Raw genomic sequence first — 16066 nt, forward strand, 5'->3', positions numbered from 1 at the left:
ATGTTGGTACGCTTGAAGTTGTCCCAGAAGCTCCTTAGACTATCTTCATATTTTTTTATTCTTTTTTATTTTTGCTTTTCCAGTTGGGTGTTTTTTGCTTCTTCATTTTTCAAATCTTTGACTTGATTCTTGGGATCCTCTAGTCTGCTGTTGGATCTCTGTATATTATTCTTTATTTCAGTCAATGTATGCTTCATTTCTAATTGGTCCTTTTTCATATCCTCGAGGGTCTCACTAAATTTCTCAGAGGTTTCTAGAAGATTTTTGAGTAAGCTTATAACCGTGGTTTTGAACTCTATATCCAGTATTTTGCTTTCTTCCATTTCTTTCATTTGTGACCTGTTTCTTTGTGTCCACATTTTGGCTGCTTCTCTGTGTTTGTTTCTATGTACTGGGTAATTGCTAAGTCTCCTTGAGTTGATAGAGTGGCCTTGTGTGGTAGGTGTCCTATAGGGCCCAGTGGCTCAGCCTCCCCAGTCACCTGAGGTGGACACTCTTGGTGCACCCCTTTGTGGGCTGAGTGCACAGTCTTGTTGTAGTTAAGCCTTGATTGCTGTTGGTATCACTGGGAGGAATTGACCTCCAGGCCAATTGGCTGTGATGACCAGCTGTGTCTACACTGGAAGATATGTTGCTCAGGAGACACCCTTATGGGGCAGGACTTGCTTCAGTGGGGCTTTGGAGCTCACTGAGTCTGCCCCTTGCGTGTGTCTCTTATGAATGTGAAGAGTTGTAATCTAATATGGTCTCACACTGACCACTGGGTACACTGACTCTTGGATCTCCAAGGAGGTACAAGGTCAGCCACTGTCTGGAGCCACCCAGTTGGAGCTACAGAGACATCTGCAGATTCCTCCTCTTTGCATGGGGTTTGAAAGTGCCCAGAGGAGGCCCAGCTGTGAAGCAAGGCCGGCTGCTGCTGCCGGGCCTTGGGCCTTCTTTTGGAAGCTCTGGGGCTCTCTGACCCAGCTGCAGTTTGACAGGTTTTAGGCAGAGAAAGGACAGGCCATTCATATGCAAGAGCCGCTGCACACAGCTTTGGTGGGATTGTAAATTGGGTGGGGTGGGGTCTCTGGCAATCACCAGGGCAGAGCAAACAGCAAAAGCTGCCAGTCAGTTCTGCACCAGAGGGGTCCCCGGGTCTCCGTGTCCCGCACCCCTGTGCAGGAATAATGATTGCTGCAAGAACCTCTGAGAGAAAGCCGCCCTCATGTTCCTATCTTAATGCCAGACAGTCCAGTTTCTCCCTATATGTGTCTGGGTCCCCCAGAGTCTCACCCGGAACTGGAGTTCAGAGCAAGTGGGAGCTTGTATCTCCCTCCCGATTAAAAGAGCAGCACAACCAGGTGCCAGCACTTTCCACGCCTCCACACCTCTTACCAGTCTCAATGCACTTTCTTCACCTCTCTAGCTGTGGAACTTTCACTCAGGCAGCTTTCCCACGGTTCTGGGTGGTAGTTGTTCTGCCTTTTAGTTGTAATTTTGATGTGGCTGTGAGAGGCAGCAAGTATAGGTGTTTACCTATGCCACTACCTTGGTTCTCAATGGGTTGTTTTTTTTAATCTCTCTTCTGTAATTTCAATGTTGTTATATAAAAATGCCATAGATTTCTTGGCATTAATTTTGTATCCTGCTACACTGCCAAATTCATCTAGTAGTTTTTTGATGGAGTCTTTAAGGTTTTCCGTATACAGTATCATGTCATCTGTGAATAAGGACAGTTTTACTTCTCCTTTTCCAATTTGGATACCTTTTATTTCTTCTTCTTGTCTAATTGCTATGGCTAGCACTTCCAGGACTATGTCAAACAGGAGTGGTGAAAGTGGGCATCCCTATCTCATTCCTGTTCTTAGGTGGAATGGTTTTAGTTTTTGCCCATTGAGTATGATATTGGCTGTAGGTGTGTCATATAAGGCTTTTATTATGTTGAGGTATGATCCCTCTATTCCCATTTTGCTGAGGGTTTTTATTTTATTTTATTTTATTATTTTTTTTTGGGGGGGTGTTAAATCTTTATTTTATTTTATTTTTTAATCCAATAAATCTTTATTGTTCAGATTATTACAATTGTTCCTCTCCCCCCCCATAGCTCCCCTCCACCTGGTTCCCACCCCACCCTCTGCCCTTACCTCCTCCCCACTGTCATCATCCATAGGTGTACGATTTTTGTCCAGTCTCTTCCTGCACCCCCCACACCCCTTTCCCCCTGAGAATTTTGAGTCCACTCCCTTTCTATGCCCCTGATTCTATATTATTCACCAGTTTATCCTGTTAATGAGATTTTTAATTCACTTGATTTTTAGGTTCACTTGTTGATAGATATATATTTGTTGTTCATAATTTTTATCTTTACCTTTTTCTTCTTCCTCTTCTTAAAGAATACCTTTCAACACTTCATATAATACTGGTTTGGCAGTGATGAACTCCTTTAGCTTTTTCTTATCTGTGAAGCTCTTTATCTACCTTCAATTCTGAATGATAGCTTTGCTGGGTAGAGTAATCTTGGTTGTAGGTTCTTGCTATTCATCACTTTGAATATTTCTTGCCATTCCTGTCTGGCCTGCATAGTTTCTGTTGGGAAATCAGCTGACAATCGTATGGGAGCTCCCTTGTTGGTAACTAACTGTTTTTCTCTTGCTGCTTTTAATATTCTCTCTTTGTATTTTGCCCTTGGCATTTTAATTATGATGTGTCTTGGTGTGGTCCTCTTTGGATGTCTCTTGTTTGGGTTTCTGTGCACTTCCTGAACTTGTAAGTCTATTTCTTTCACCAGGTGGTGGACGTTTTCAGTCATTATTTCTTCAAATGGGTTTTCAGTATCTTGCTCTCTCTCTTCTTCTGGCACCCCCATTATTCTGATGTTGGTATGCTTGAAGTTGTCCCAGAGGCTCCTTACACTATCTTCAACTTTTTGGATTCTTTTTTCTTTTTGCTTTACCAGTTGAGTGTTTTTATTAAGAAAGGGTGTTGGATTTTGTCAAATGCTTTTTCTGCATCAATTGATATGACTATGTGATTTTTATCTCTCAACTTGTTTATGTGATGTGTCACATTTATTGATTTGCGGATATTGTACCATCCTTGCATCCCCAGGATAAATCCTACTTGGTCATGGTGTATGATCTTTCTGATGTACTGCTCGATCCAATTTGCTAGAATTTTGTTGAGGATTTTGGCATCTATGTTCACGAGGGATATTGGCCTGTAATTCTCTTTCAGGGCTTTCCTCAAAAAACTAAAAATGGAACTCCCATTTGACCCAGTGATCCCACTTCTAGGAATATATCCCAAGAAACCAGAAACACCAATCAGAAAGGATATATGCCCCCCTATGTTCATAGAAGCACAATTTACCATAATTAAGATATGGGATGCCAAAACCGGTTTGGCTCAGTGGATAGAGCATCGGCCTGCAGACTGAAAGGTCCCAGGTTCAATTCCAGTCAAGGGCATGTACCTTGGTTGCGGGCACATCCCCAGTAGGGAGTGTGCAGGAGGCAGCTGATCAATGTTTGTCTCTCATCGATGTTTCTAGCTTTCTATCCCTCTCCCTTCCTCCCTGTAAAAAAAAAAAAAAAGTGTAAGATATGGGAACTGCCTAAGTGCCCATCAGCAGATGATTGGATTAAAAAACTGTGGTACATCTGCACAATGGAATACTACACTGCAGTAAAAAAGAAGGAATTCTTACCATTTTCAACAGCATGGATGGAACTTGAGAGCATTATGCTATGCGAAATAAGCCAGTCAGAGAAAGATAAATATCACATATCTCACTCATTTATGGAACATAATGAACAATATAAACTGATGAACAAAAACAGATCCAGAGACAGAGAAGCATCAATCAGACCATCAAACCTCAGAGGGAAGGTAGGGGAGGGTGGGGGTAAGGGGGAGAGATAAACCAAAGGACTTGTATGCACTCATATAAGCCTAACCAATGGACACAGACACCAGGGGGGTGAGGGCATGAGTGGAGGTTGTGGGGGGGGGGCAATGGAGGGATAATGACACATATGTAATACCTTAATCAATAAAGAAAAAAAAGAACTTATAAAACTCAACACCAAAAAACAAACATTCCAATTAAAAAATGGGCAAAGGACCTGAATAGACGCTTCTCCAATGAGGAATACAGATGACCAATAGAAATATGAAAAGGTGCTCATCATCAGTAATCATCAGAGAAAAACAAATTAAAACCACAGTGAAATATCACCTCACACCTGTCAGAATCAATGTATCAACAAATAACAAAGACAAAAGGGAGCCTTTGTGCACTGTTGGTGGGAATGCAGATTGGTGCAGTCACTGTGAATAACAGCATGGAGGTTCTTAAAAAAATTTAATTGGAACTGTCATATGACCCAGCGATTCCACTTCTGAGAATTTATCTGAAGAAAACCAAAACACTAATTCAAAAGAATATATTGCCCTGTATGTTCCTAGCAGCATTATTTATAATAGCCAAGATTTGGACACAGCCCAAGCGCCCATTAGTAGATGAGTGGATAAAAAAATCATGGTACATTTACACAGTGGAATACTACTTGGCCATATAAAAAGAGGGAAATCTTAACCCGTTGCGAGAGAATTACGCTAAGTGAAATAAGCCAGTCAGAGAAAGACACATTCCATATGATTTCACTCATTTGGAATTTAATGAACAAAATGAATTAACAAGCAAAATCAAGTTAGATTCATAGATAGAGAACAGGCTGACAACGGTCTGGGGTGGGGTTTGGGTGTGGGGGGTGGACGGGTAGAACACAAAAGAAAAAAAAGGAGAAAAAATTTCATGCACACTGACAACAGTTTGGTTTTTGTGGGGGGTGGCAAATGGGGAGAGATTAAGGAGGGTATAGGGGATAAATGGTGATATTCAGAAACTTGACTTGGGGTGGTGAACCTGAAACCTGTATAATGTTAATCATTGCCACCCCAATAAATTCAATAAAAAGGAATAAAAAAGAGCAAATGCATTGTAGCAAGTACAGAGCCTGACCAATAGCTTGTACTAAAATTCCCTGGGTTTGCAGACTGAGGGGTCACAGTGTAGGCAGCCGACACAGAGCTTAGCATGCAGAGTTCTAAGCTACAAACAGCTAGGTCCCAGGCCTCCTGACTCTATTTGGCCTTCTCTGTAGGGAGTGTTCATTTGGAAACAATATACTTGTTGGCAGTTTGTAGCAAGCTCGGGGGACTATATGAATAGTAGTAAGTTAAGTATACTCTAGCCCCCAGAGTTTTCACTATGCCTTTAAGAAAGAGACTTCCTGTAAGGACTCCATCTTGTCTGGCCCTGAGGAAGTTGTTTGGGACCAGCTCTTGTCTTCCTCAGCAGCCCACCTTGATCTTCAAACCTCCAGCTCCAGACCTCACAGATTCTTTTCACAAGAAACCCGTGAGGACATTGGTGACAGGTCACTCACTGCCTTCAGGCAACAGTATGGGTGAGTTGATAAGCATGAGGCCTTGGCCTTAGATTCCCACAGGGCTAGGGGAGTTCTGGGTCCTCTCCCCCACCCCAATCGATAGGACACCTAGGCAGCCTCCATTTTAAAAGAGGAGTGGTAAGGACAAGCCCAAGCTATTTCCCTTCCTCTTGAGGAAATGGGCCAAGTGGTCCCTGGCACACTCATCCTGGTTCCACCTGGAAAACCTCCCTTCCTTTGGATGTGGCTGAGGTGATTTTTTTTCCTTTCTTAAAGGGAAAGACCTGAGTTGTACAGTCCTCTTAAGTAGGGAGGGTCACTTAGGTTGGGGGCTATAAAGTAACAATATTTGGATGCATACTAGAGGTGGGGGAGGGGCAGAGAACCCACCAGTACCCTTGAATTTTTACATTACGTATTCAGGGTAGATTGTATTACTCCCATAGAAGCTTCTCGAGGCTTGCTTTATGGCCAAGCATATGGCCTATTCTGGAATGTTCCCTGTGTGGTTGTTATGTGCATTGGTCTATGTTTCCATGTAGCTGAATATTTACCAGACATTTTATATGCCACCCAATGAGATGTGTTAAAATTTCTCACTGTTGCCCTGGCCAGTGTGGCTCAGTTGGTTGGACATTGTCCCATGCACCAAAAGGTTACCGGCTCAATTCCTAGTCAGAGCACATGCCAGGTTGTGGGCTCAATCCTCAGTAGGATCATTCAGGAGGCAGCCGATTGATATTTCCCTCTCATGTACATGTTTTTCTCTACCTCTCTCTCTAAAAATAAGTAAATATATATATATATATATATATATATATATATATATATATATATATATATATATATATTTTTTTTTTAATTTCCCACTGTAACTGTGGATTTGTCCATTATTCCAGTCACTTTTTGCTTTGCGTGTTTTGGCTCTGAAACATGCATACAAATTTAGAATTTTTTAACTAATATCTTCCTATTGCATAAACCTTTTGTTCTAATGAAATCTCCTTCTTTCCCTCTAGTAATATTTTTTCTTTAGATTACATGTTGTCTTTTATCAATATGGTTAAACCAGCTTTGAGTAGGTTCATATGTAAATGGTATACTTTTGCCACTACTTTTATTTCAAATTTTCTAGATCATTACATTTTGCATGTATCTCTTTTAAGGAGTATTTGTTGGAATGTTTCTTACCCATTCCGATAATATTTGTATTTGAAATATTTAGTCTGAAACTGTTAAGGTCACACAATGAAATGACCTTAGAACACTTTGATTCCATTTACTGCCTCACAATTTATTGCATGCATTTCAATTATCTATATATTTAACTCCCAGAATAAATTATCATTGTGCTATGGAATCAATATTCTTTTAGATTTGCCTACATAGTCACAAATATCATTAGTCTTTCTTTCCTGCATTTATGTGCCTCCATCTGGGATCATATTTCTTCTGCCTGGAGAAGAATCTTTAATATTTCTTTTAGTTTGAGTCTTCTGGTCACAAATGTTCTCAGTATTTTCTATGTTAACGTAACTATGAAATGCATGTCTTTTCTACAGGAATGTTTTTCCTTAAAGCATACTCTTTCCCCTATGAATATTGTTATACGGACTTGATATCATATTACTTTTGGAGACTTCACAACCAAGATCTTTTCAAATACCATGTCTGCACTGTTTCCTCTTCTTTTTACCAGGACTCAAATTAAACATGGGTTAGATATATTCACTACATCTTCTTTAATTCTCTCCCCTTCTCACTAGCTTTTTATTAATCCTCACCCGAGGACATGCTTAGAGAGAGGGGAAGGGAGAGAGATAGAGAGAAACACTGCTTGGTTGCCTTCCGCAGGTGCCCTAACTGGGGAATGAACCTGCAACCCAGGTATGTGTCCTGAATTGAACCAGCAACCCTTAGGTGCACAGGACAGTGCTCAACCAACTGAGCACCTAGGCACTCCTCTTCTCTTTTGGTGGTATCCATATTATGTCTCTCCAGACATCATTCCTCTTTATTACATAGGATTCTCCCTTTTCTTCCTTTTTCTTGTCTCTCATCTTTTTTTCTCTCCTCGATATCATTTGTGCTCTCTTTTCTCTCCCCTAATTCTCTTTTCTCAGGTGGTCCCTTATATTGGGGTTATTGGTGTCATGAGTACATTAGTATTTTGTTCCCTTTGTGTCGTGTCTTGTCAAGGAGAATTTTATCCTGTCCAGCCAATGTGCTAGAGAGTGAGCCACAAAACCAGACACCTGGAGAGGAAACCCCATTCACGAATGGGTCAATAACACCCCAGACCCAACTATAGAGGCAGGAAGCACTGTGATATATATCATTTTAGACTAGAGGCCCAGTGCATGAATTCGTGCATGGGTGGAGTCTGGCCAGCCCGGCCCTGATCAGTGGATCGGGGCAGGGCCTGTCAGGAGGAGGAGATGGCGGGAGGTTGGCTAGCAGGCCCACCCTAATCGGGGCTCAATCAGTGCCAGGCTGGCTGGAGGGAGGGGCCGTAGGCAATTAGCTGGCGGGCCCTACCCCAGATTAGGGTGGAGGGTGCCAATTGGGGGCAGGGCCGGCTGTGGGGAGGGTCTGTGGGCCAGCTGGCCCCGCTCCTGAATGGGGCCGGGGGAGGGGCCATGAGAGGTTGGCCAGCCAGCCCCACCCCCAATTGGTGTGTGGGGAAGCGATTGGGGGCGGAGATGGCTGCACGAGGGGCCGTGGGCTGATAGGGATGGTGGGGGCCCATTGAGGGTGGGGCTGGCTGGGGGAAGGGGCTGTGGGCGATGGGCCGAATGGGGTGGGGGCCTATCAGGGGCCAGCAGCCTGAGGGAGGGGCCATGGGTGGCTGGCCAGCCATCCCTGCCCCTGATCAGAGTGGGGGGGCTGATTGGGGGCAGAGCTGGCTGGGGGAGGGGCCATGGGCCAACCAGGGTGGTGGGGGCCCATCGGGGGCAGGGCAGGCTGGGGGGAGGGGCTGCGGGAGGTTGGCCGGCTGGCCCCACCCCTGATTGGGCATTCGCTGGCCACAATGGACGTCATAGTGACCAGTCATTCCAGTAGTTATGGCATTCCGGTTACTGGCTTTTTATATATATAGACTAGAGGCCCGGTGCACAAAATTTATGCACAGGTGAGGAGTCCCTCAGCCCGGCCTGCACCCTCTCCAATCTGGGACCCCTCAGACATCCCTCTCACAATCTGGGACTGCTGGCACCTAACTGCTCACCTGCCTGCCTGCCTGATTGCCCCTAACCCCTCTGCCTGCCAGCCTGATCGCCCCTAACCCCTCTGCCTGTAGGCCTGATCGCCCCCAACTGCCCTCCCCTGCTGACCTGATTGCCCCCAGCTGTCCTTCCCTGCAGGCCTGACTGCCCCAGCCGCCCTCCCCTGCTGGCCTGATTGCCCCCAGCCACCCTCCCCTGCCAGCCTGATCACCCCTAATCACCTTTGTCTCTGCCCCTGCCACTGTGGCTTTGTCCGGAAGGAGGAGCAGATGACTGGAAGATGTCTGGTAGACCCAGTCTAATTAGCATATTACCCTTTTATTAGTATAGATTGTAAGAATCAGTAATATTTCTCCATTAGCTATGATATCTCCCCAGGACATTTTCTAGTATTGAGACCATTGATGTGTTGTTCTTGATTTCAGGGCACAATCCAGAAGGTGACACCACAGATAGAAGACCAAGACGTTGGGGTATTTACCGAAGGAGATATAACAATGTGTCTGAACAAGTAAGTTCTGGCATTCATCCTTCATCCCACAAGCAACAAGATGGAGATTCAGCAACAAGTGATGCTCACATGGACACCCGAGTAAGATAGTAAGTGACCAGGTAGCATGGCTAAAATGCACCGCCAATGAAATACATAACCTTGGAGTTAAATATGTCATTCTTCTCAACCAGGAAGAATGAGTAATGATAAGATCAAGTTAATCGTTCAGAAAACTTTATTTTAGCTGAGGTATCAATGGGGGTGAACATGTATAGAAGACTTCCTGAGTATATATGGACTACTTTCTCTCCATTGCCCAACAGTGCTCCCTATGCCATTCCACGCTGTCATTGGAGAGGCAATTTTCAGGATCGAGTCCAAACCCATATTAACAAGGAAAGAGAGCAAAATTCTCCAGAGACAAAAATGGAGGAGAAGAAGCAGGATGAGACATCAGGAAGATGGTTCAAGATCACAGTGAGTGTCCTAGAAAAGTGGAACTAATGTGTAGAATGTGAACAGAGGGAGCTATGTTGGACTCGTGTAGAAATGCTAGATACCTTTTTGGGGCAGAGGAGTTGGCAATGTGTCTTTTTCTTAGTAGGAGTTAACATCCTAGGTCATCTAAGGGCAGACTTAGAGAAGCAATATAAAGAAAACAGACTGATTGCAAGGAGGATGAGACAGGTAGTCTAAAAGCAAAGGAGGAAACTACTGCCAAGGAGATGGAGCAACTCCATACCTGAAGGCACAGTTTGGCCCAAGCTGAATGCAGTAGGACATTGAGTCCCTGGGGTCCTTGTGAGAGATGCAGGCTAAGTCTGCCTTAGGTAGAATCTCTTAGAACTTTATAAAAGGAAGTACATGTTAAACATTTTAAATTGATTATTTGAGGAAATCTATTTGAATGGAAAGAATGATATTTAGGGAATTCATGTCTGGTGCAAAAATTAGCAATAATGGTTACTATCCTATCTTAAACAATTGTTTGAAAGGCTGAAAAAAAAATTGAAAAGAAAGCCTGGTTGGGTTTATTCATAACCTTAGATCCCATTATGTCAATCTTCTCTCCTATCTTTTCTTTGGCTCCTAGATTCCATTCGGCATAAAATATGATGAGAAGTGGCTGCTGAATTTGATTCAGAAGCAATGCAGCACCCCCTTTACTCCAGTCGAAGTAAGAGAGAACAATAAGGTGGATGAAGTAACAGGGCCGATGAGCAGTGGCTCTGGTCTCATATTCTGTTTCTCTTGTCACTATCCCTATAGTTTCACTATGAGAAAATGCAGGCCCACTTCTTCGTTGAGAATGCCAGTATTGCCTTTGCATTGAAGAATGTTAGTGGCAATATTTACGATAAGAATAATGAGAAGGTACGTGTCAAAGGCATGACTAGGACTGGCTAGGGGCAAGAGGGCAGGACAGGGGCAAGGTCTTGCTTAATCCCAAGGCTCAGATTTCCTGGTGCTTACCCAGCCCCTCTTGTGTTCTCTGCAGATATCTATCTTTGTCATCCCCTCTAATGCACCCCAGGCTGGGCAGAAGGAGCTGAAGTCAGAAAAGGAGGATCAGAGAAAGGTAATGCAGACTCCAGATCAGTTGTGCATCCATATTCAGACCCACTTCTTCTACCCCACCATTTGCCCCCCTTCACTACCTCAGAGTCAGAACCACTGAACCCCATGGGGTGATGACAAGGGACAGTGAAGTGGATTTGTTAGAAAAGGAAGGGACTGGGGCTACAGGCATCTTAGCTCTCTTTCTCTGGTCTATGTGATTCCTTCCCATAATCACAGATGAAGTCAACAGAGGAATTGGACCAGGGAAAAAGGCTGGAGCCAGAAGACATGAATGCAAAAAGAAACCCCTTATGCACCACCTTACCAGATAATTCAACCAACATAAGGTTAGTTGTACCCTCTTTCATCCCTGGTGAGCTTGACCTACCCTTGATAGTATATGTTTGCAGAGGCAGCAAATAGGTCTTCTGGGAGTATCATAGACCCTCCACTCCCTTTTCTGTGTCCTTCACCTGTGCTTTGAGGTGCCCTTTCCTTCCTCTGATCTGCTCATCTGTTCTCCTGGTCTGGGGTCAGTCTCCTGACTCTGCACTCAAACTTATCCAGCATGCCCTCCTAAGACTGTATTCCAGGAAGCATGATATCCCCTCATCACCAGTACTAGGGGTGACCAGTCTTGGGTCAGATGCTGCTGACCTGGAATGGGAAAGGTCCTCCAACACAGGTCCTCATGTTGAGACAGGTCTTCCTATTCTGTGCTGAGAAGGGCTACCCTCCCCTGCTCTGAGAGGAGCCCTCTTTCCTTTGATCCAAAAGGGGCTCTTCTCCAAACCCAGGCAGACATGGGAAGTTTATTGCCCTATGTTAAGGGCTGAAGTCCTGGGTGGCTGCTGTCATGACATTAGTTCCTCTGGAACAATGCCACGAGTTGGGCTCTCCTTGAGAAAACCAGGTTTCCCTGAGTTAAGGGGCCAGAAGTGAGCCACCACCAGTGAGCAGAGGGTCTCTGGAGGCAGCAGTGGAAGGCAGAAGGCACAGAGGGTTGAGGAGACAGAAGGACAGTCCTCTCAGTGCCCCTCCCTCCACATACCACATCACCTGCCTGGTCCTTCAGAGGAGCCCTGGGTAGCCTGACATGGGTAGGATTGCTCAGAAAAGAAACCAACTAAGATAGGCACAGGTGCACAGTGGTCCATGAGGCAAGAAGGCAGTGATCATAAGAGGGGACCACACATTCCCCCTCCCTAAGCTGAGCTGGGCCTGATCTTTTCTTTATTCCTTCTGGGGAAGGTCTCCTGATCCCGTGGTTGCTGTGTTTCCCATGCCCAGTTCAGATTCTCACAGGTGACAAAGGCTCAACCAATATCCCATGGGCCCCAAGTCCAACATGTTCAAGTTTTTCATTCCTAACTGGGATCCCAGGACCCAACAGTGGCCCGTGCAGGAAAAGTATGCAGCTCTAAATGCTGCTCTTTATGTCACTGGAGAAGGGAGTCAGGGCATCTAGATGGGAGCTACCTAGCACAATGGAGAAGGAGTGGGGGTAGGGCAGGAGGGAGGGCAAGTGCTCTCCCTATGGATCAGTTCTTGGGGAGGGTTCCCAGGTCCCTGGAAGGCTGGGACACTAGAGTATAGCTGGGCTGTATGTCTGGTGTAGGTTTGCTTGCTACAACAAGGCAGGGCTGCTCTGCAGATTCAGTTACATTTCTGTTTTGTCTTTATTTTGGCAGCTCCATCCTGGAATTGTTCCCCAAATTATTATGCCTGGTAAGTGTATTTCTCCATGACTGACTCCTTTAAGTGGCACAGACATTTCCCACAACCTGCTCTGAGCCCCTTTAGGTCTGGCTCAAGTTACATTTTTGGATCTGACTCTTAATCCTCATTGGTGGATTGACCCATGTGGGAATCTGACAAAGGCTCTGGACCTTCTTCACACAAGTTCTCCACAGGCTCCAGGGCCCCATGATGATGGTACAGGTGTAGTCCTGCTCATGGAATTTCCAGGGCTCTTTTGCATCTGACTTCTGACCTTCACCCTCTCCTGGGTCCTTCCTTTTCCTGATCATTCAGTACCACCTGTTGGTCTGCAAGGCTGACTTCCTCTTACTTCTCCAGGATGGCCAGGAGCCACTCCCACCAACTAATTTTGCGATTGAAGCCCACAAGAATGTACCATCCTGCAAGGTGAGGAGGGGGAATCAAGCAGGGTTTCAGGTAGTGAGTGAAGATGGGGTATCAGCCGTGGACCTGAGGACTGTTGTGATTTCAGGGAAGTTTCTTTGGATCTGACCCACTGAAGAGTCTAGTCTTGCAATTTCTGCAGCAGTAAGTACTCTTGGAAACACCAGGAATCGGGGTGGGGGCTGGGGCTGCTGTTTGGGACTCTCACATCTCATTTGGGGCCTGGTTAACAAAGCAGCTTGTCCCCTTTGCTCCACCACAGGTATTACTCTATCTATGACTCTGGAGACCGGCACTGTCTCCTCTGTACTTACCATGACAAGGCCTGCTTCTCCCTGACCATTTCTTTCAACCCCAAGGACCCAGCCCCGTGAGTATCACAGCTCAAACTCTTTTTCTAGGGGGGTGTCTCCCCAGCAGAAACCAGTCAGCTCATGGAAACACCCCCACTGTCTGGACCTCCACATCCTGTTTTGTGTTTTCTCCTAGAAGCAGCTTGTTTGAGTACTTCAAGGATAACAGGAATATGAAGAACCTCCAGGACCCCAGTGCGTGTGGGATGGGGAGGATTGGGCAGGGAAAGGGGGCATGAAGGGTCAGTCATAGGCCCCAGGGAGTGGCAACCCTGACTTTTCTGTCCTTCCCCTTCAGACCTGCATTTTCAGCTGCTGAAACATACAAAACGTGACATTACATGCACCCTCTGTGTGTTGCCCAAAACTCAGCATGACCTGAGCTCCTTTGTGGTGGACATGTTGTTCCAGTCGGTGAGCACCTGCTTCCTCCCTCAGACAGGCCCAGAAAGACACAGGTGTGTGGGAGCTGTAGATGGTGACCGAGCACCTGTGTTCCTCCCTTTTCAGGAAAGGATGCTCTGCTTCTGTGTCAATGGGGTGTTCAAGGAAGGTGAGTGCCTATAGAGTTCCCTCCCCAGATGTCCACTGCTCCCTCCCCCTTGCTGGGATCCCTCTCAGAACTCTCCCAGCTTCCTGTAAGCCCTGCACAGTTCGGTAGTTGGGAACACAGGTGTGGGGTTTGATGGCTGTCATCCCAGATCCTGACTGTGAGAACTTGGGCCCATTACTTAACCTCTTATTTTCCTCATTTATGAAATGGAACTAATAATACCTACCTCTTGGGTAGCTGAAAACAATGAATTAAATGAACTTGTGAGGTGGTTGTTCCAGAGCCTGGCACATAGTAAGGACCACGTTAGTGGGAAGAGATTGCTCCTATGGTTGCCCTCCTCATTCCTGACACCCTGAGTCCCAGTGAACAGTTGTCCCCTTGGGAATTAGTATGAAGTCCCACCCTGACTGCGGTATTCTGTGTGAGCATGTGAAATGGGTACAACTCCAACATGGTATTGTTGTTTGTTGTTGTTGAAGTGGAAGGAAGGTCTCAGGGTTCTGTGCGTGCCTTCACCCGGACCTTCATCACTACCCCTGCCAGCGATTCCAGGTGAGTGTTATGCTCTGGGTGGGAACATACAGCCCAACCTGGGCTCAGGGCTGTGGGAATGCGGCAGTGCATTTTCTCAGGGTTTTCTCAGTGTTGCGGGAAGCCAGCAGGTTGATCCAGGGAACAGGAGTTAAGAGCGTGGGCTCTGGAGTTAGAACACTGAAAGTGCTTCAGGTTTCTTTCAGGTTCTCTTCATGGCGCCAACACTCACTAGATTTGTACCTGAGTGAAATCACATGACCCTCTCTGTGACCTATGTCTTCCTCTGAAAATGGGACTAACCTGTCCTCTCCCTTGGGCTGTTTCACTGAGTAAATGCAATGGGGCTAGGGGTACAAATCTAGTGAAGCTGGTAGGCAATCTCTCCAAGGGTTGGGATGTGGGAAGGGAAGAGGAATCTGGGGAGCAGATAGCAGGTGGGCCTGGGAGGAATCTGGTTGCTGAGTGGCAGTGGAAGCAGGATAATTGTTGAGGGTGTGGGGTTGTCCATCCATCAGTTGTCTGAGGTATCATTTTTCCCCAGTCTATGCATCATGAATGATGAGCTGTTTGTGAGGGACACCACCCCCAACACAACTCAGAGTGTGCATTCCATAGAAGTGCCTACACCCATCACCAGCTCCATGACCACCCTTTCCCCGGAGCAGCAAGAAATGGTGCAGGTTTTCTCCACCAAGTCTGGAATGAGCCTCCAGTGGTCTCAGAAGTGAGTGTTGGGTGTGCATGGGGATAGGATGGAGCTGGGAGGAGCAGAGGAGTGAATAATAGAAACTTGCAGGTAATTTGTTTTGCTCGTTTATTTCACCTGTCCCTCTGAACATTTCTCTCTCATTGCGTATAAGCAACACAGTTGTTTTGAACAGGTATGTATTCCTTTATGAAATTCTTTATTTCTTGGACCTCGTTCTTTTATTGATACATTTGGGTTTCAGGAATTTTTCCAACATAGAGCTTATTTCGTTGCATATGTAAATGTGGAGGCATATTTGTCACATAGTTTATGAAATGGCAAGGTGTTATCAGATTGACTCCACTTTTGTCCTAATGGATGCCTCCTGCCCTTCCTCCTCCGCAGGTGTCTTCATGATAACCACTGGGACTACACTAGAGCTGTACAGGTGCTCGCTCTGTACAAGGTGAGGTCTGGGAATTTGGGCCAAGTGAGTGAAGAATGGATGGCCTGGGGATGAGACTCAGGGCTCCTGGCTGTACTAATCTCCCAACTAGCTCCCTTCACTTCCTCCAGGCCAAGTACAAGATCTCAGAGGAGGCCCTCCCACAGGCTGATTCTGGATCCTAAGAACACAGCCTCACCAAAAACCCCTTGGGTGTCATCATCTTCATCCTCATCATCTTTGTTATGTTTTTCCTCCAGTCTTACTATATTCCTGTTATTGAGCCAGGAGGTCTGGTTGGAGCTAGTAAGTCAATGCTTAAGTGACACTCATCCACCCAAAGGGCTCGTTGTTTTGTGTATCTGTCCTTTCCAGGAACCCTGATTCTTTTCCTAATAAAGAGTGATGTTGCATGTTATGTCCCTGCAAAATCCATTCAAGTCAAAATCCATTCATTGGTCTATAGAGGAGGAAAGGGAAAGTCAGAGATGGTCAATGAGTACCTGGAGAACAATGTGGTAGAGACTCAAATCCTGGATCCCTCTACAACGCAGGCTGTGTATGTCCCCAAGGTTATATGGCTTCTGAGTTAGTGTGCTCTGTTACTCTGGTAGACCTAGGGGAGGT

At 45.7% G+C, this 16066-nt stretch overlaps 1 protein-coding gene across 1 annotated transcript; it reads left to right on the top strand.

Annotated features, from left to right (window-relative positions):
• Positions 1-5452: 5452 nt before the first annotated feature.
• Positions 5453-15034, top strand: NXF3 (nuclear RNA export factor 3; the record flags this gene model as incomplete). The annotated part of the gene is made up of 16 exons (XM_079764563.1): positions 5453-5456; positions 9091-9265; positions 9482-9635; positions 10252-10335; positions 10428-10532; positions 10657-10737; positions 10956-11065; positions 12410-12446; positions 12798-12866; positions 12952-13007; positions 13126-13233; positions 13353-13411; positions 13515-13630; positions 13727-13769; positions 14252-14324; positions 14848-15034. 16 exons carry the CDS (start codon positions 5453-5455, stop codon positions 15032-15034), a joined length of 1461 nt encoding a protein of 486 aa, XP_079620689.1.
• Between the last annotated feature and the right edge of the window lie 1032 nt (positions 15035-16066).

The sequence above is a fragment of the Cnephaeus nilssonii genome (genome assembly GCF_951640355.1).
Source record: "Cnephaeus nilssonii genome assembly, chromosome: X".
Taxonomy (NCBI): Eukaryota; Metazoa; Chordata; class Mammalia; order Chiroptera; family Vespertilionidae; genus Cnephaeus; species Cnephaeus nilssonii.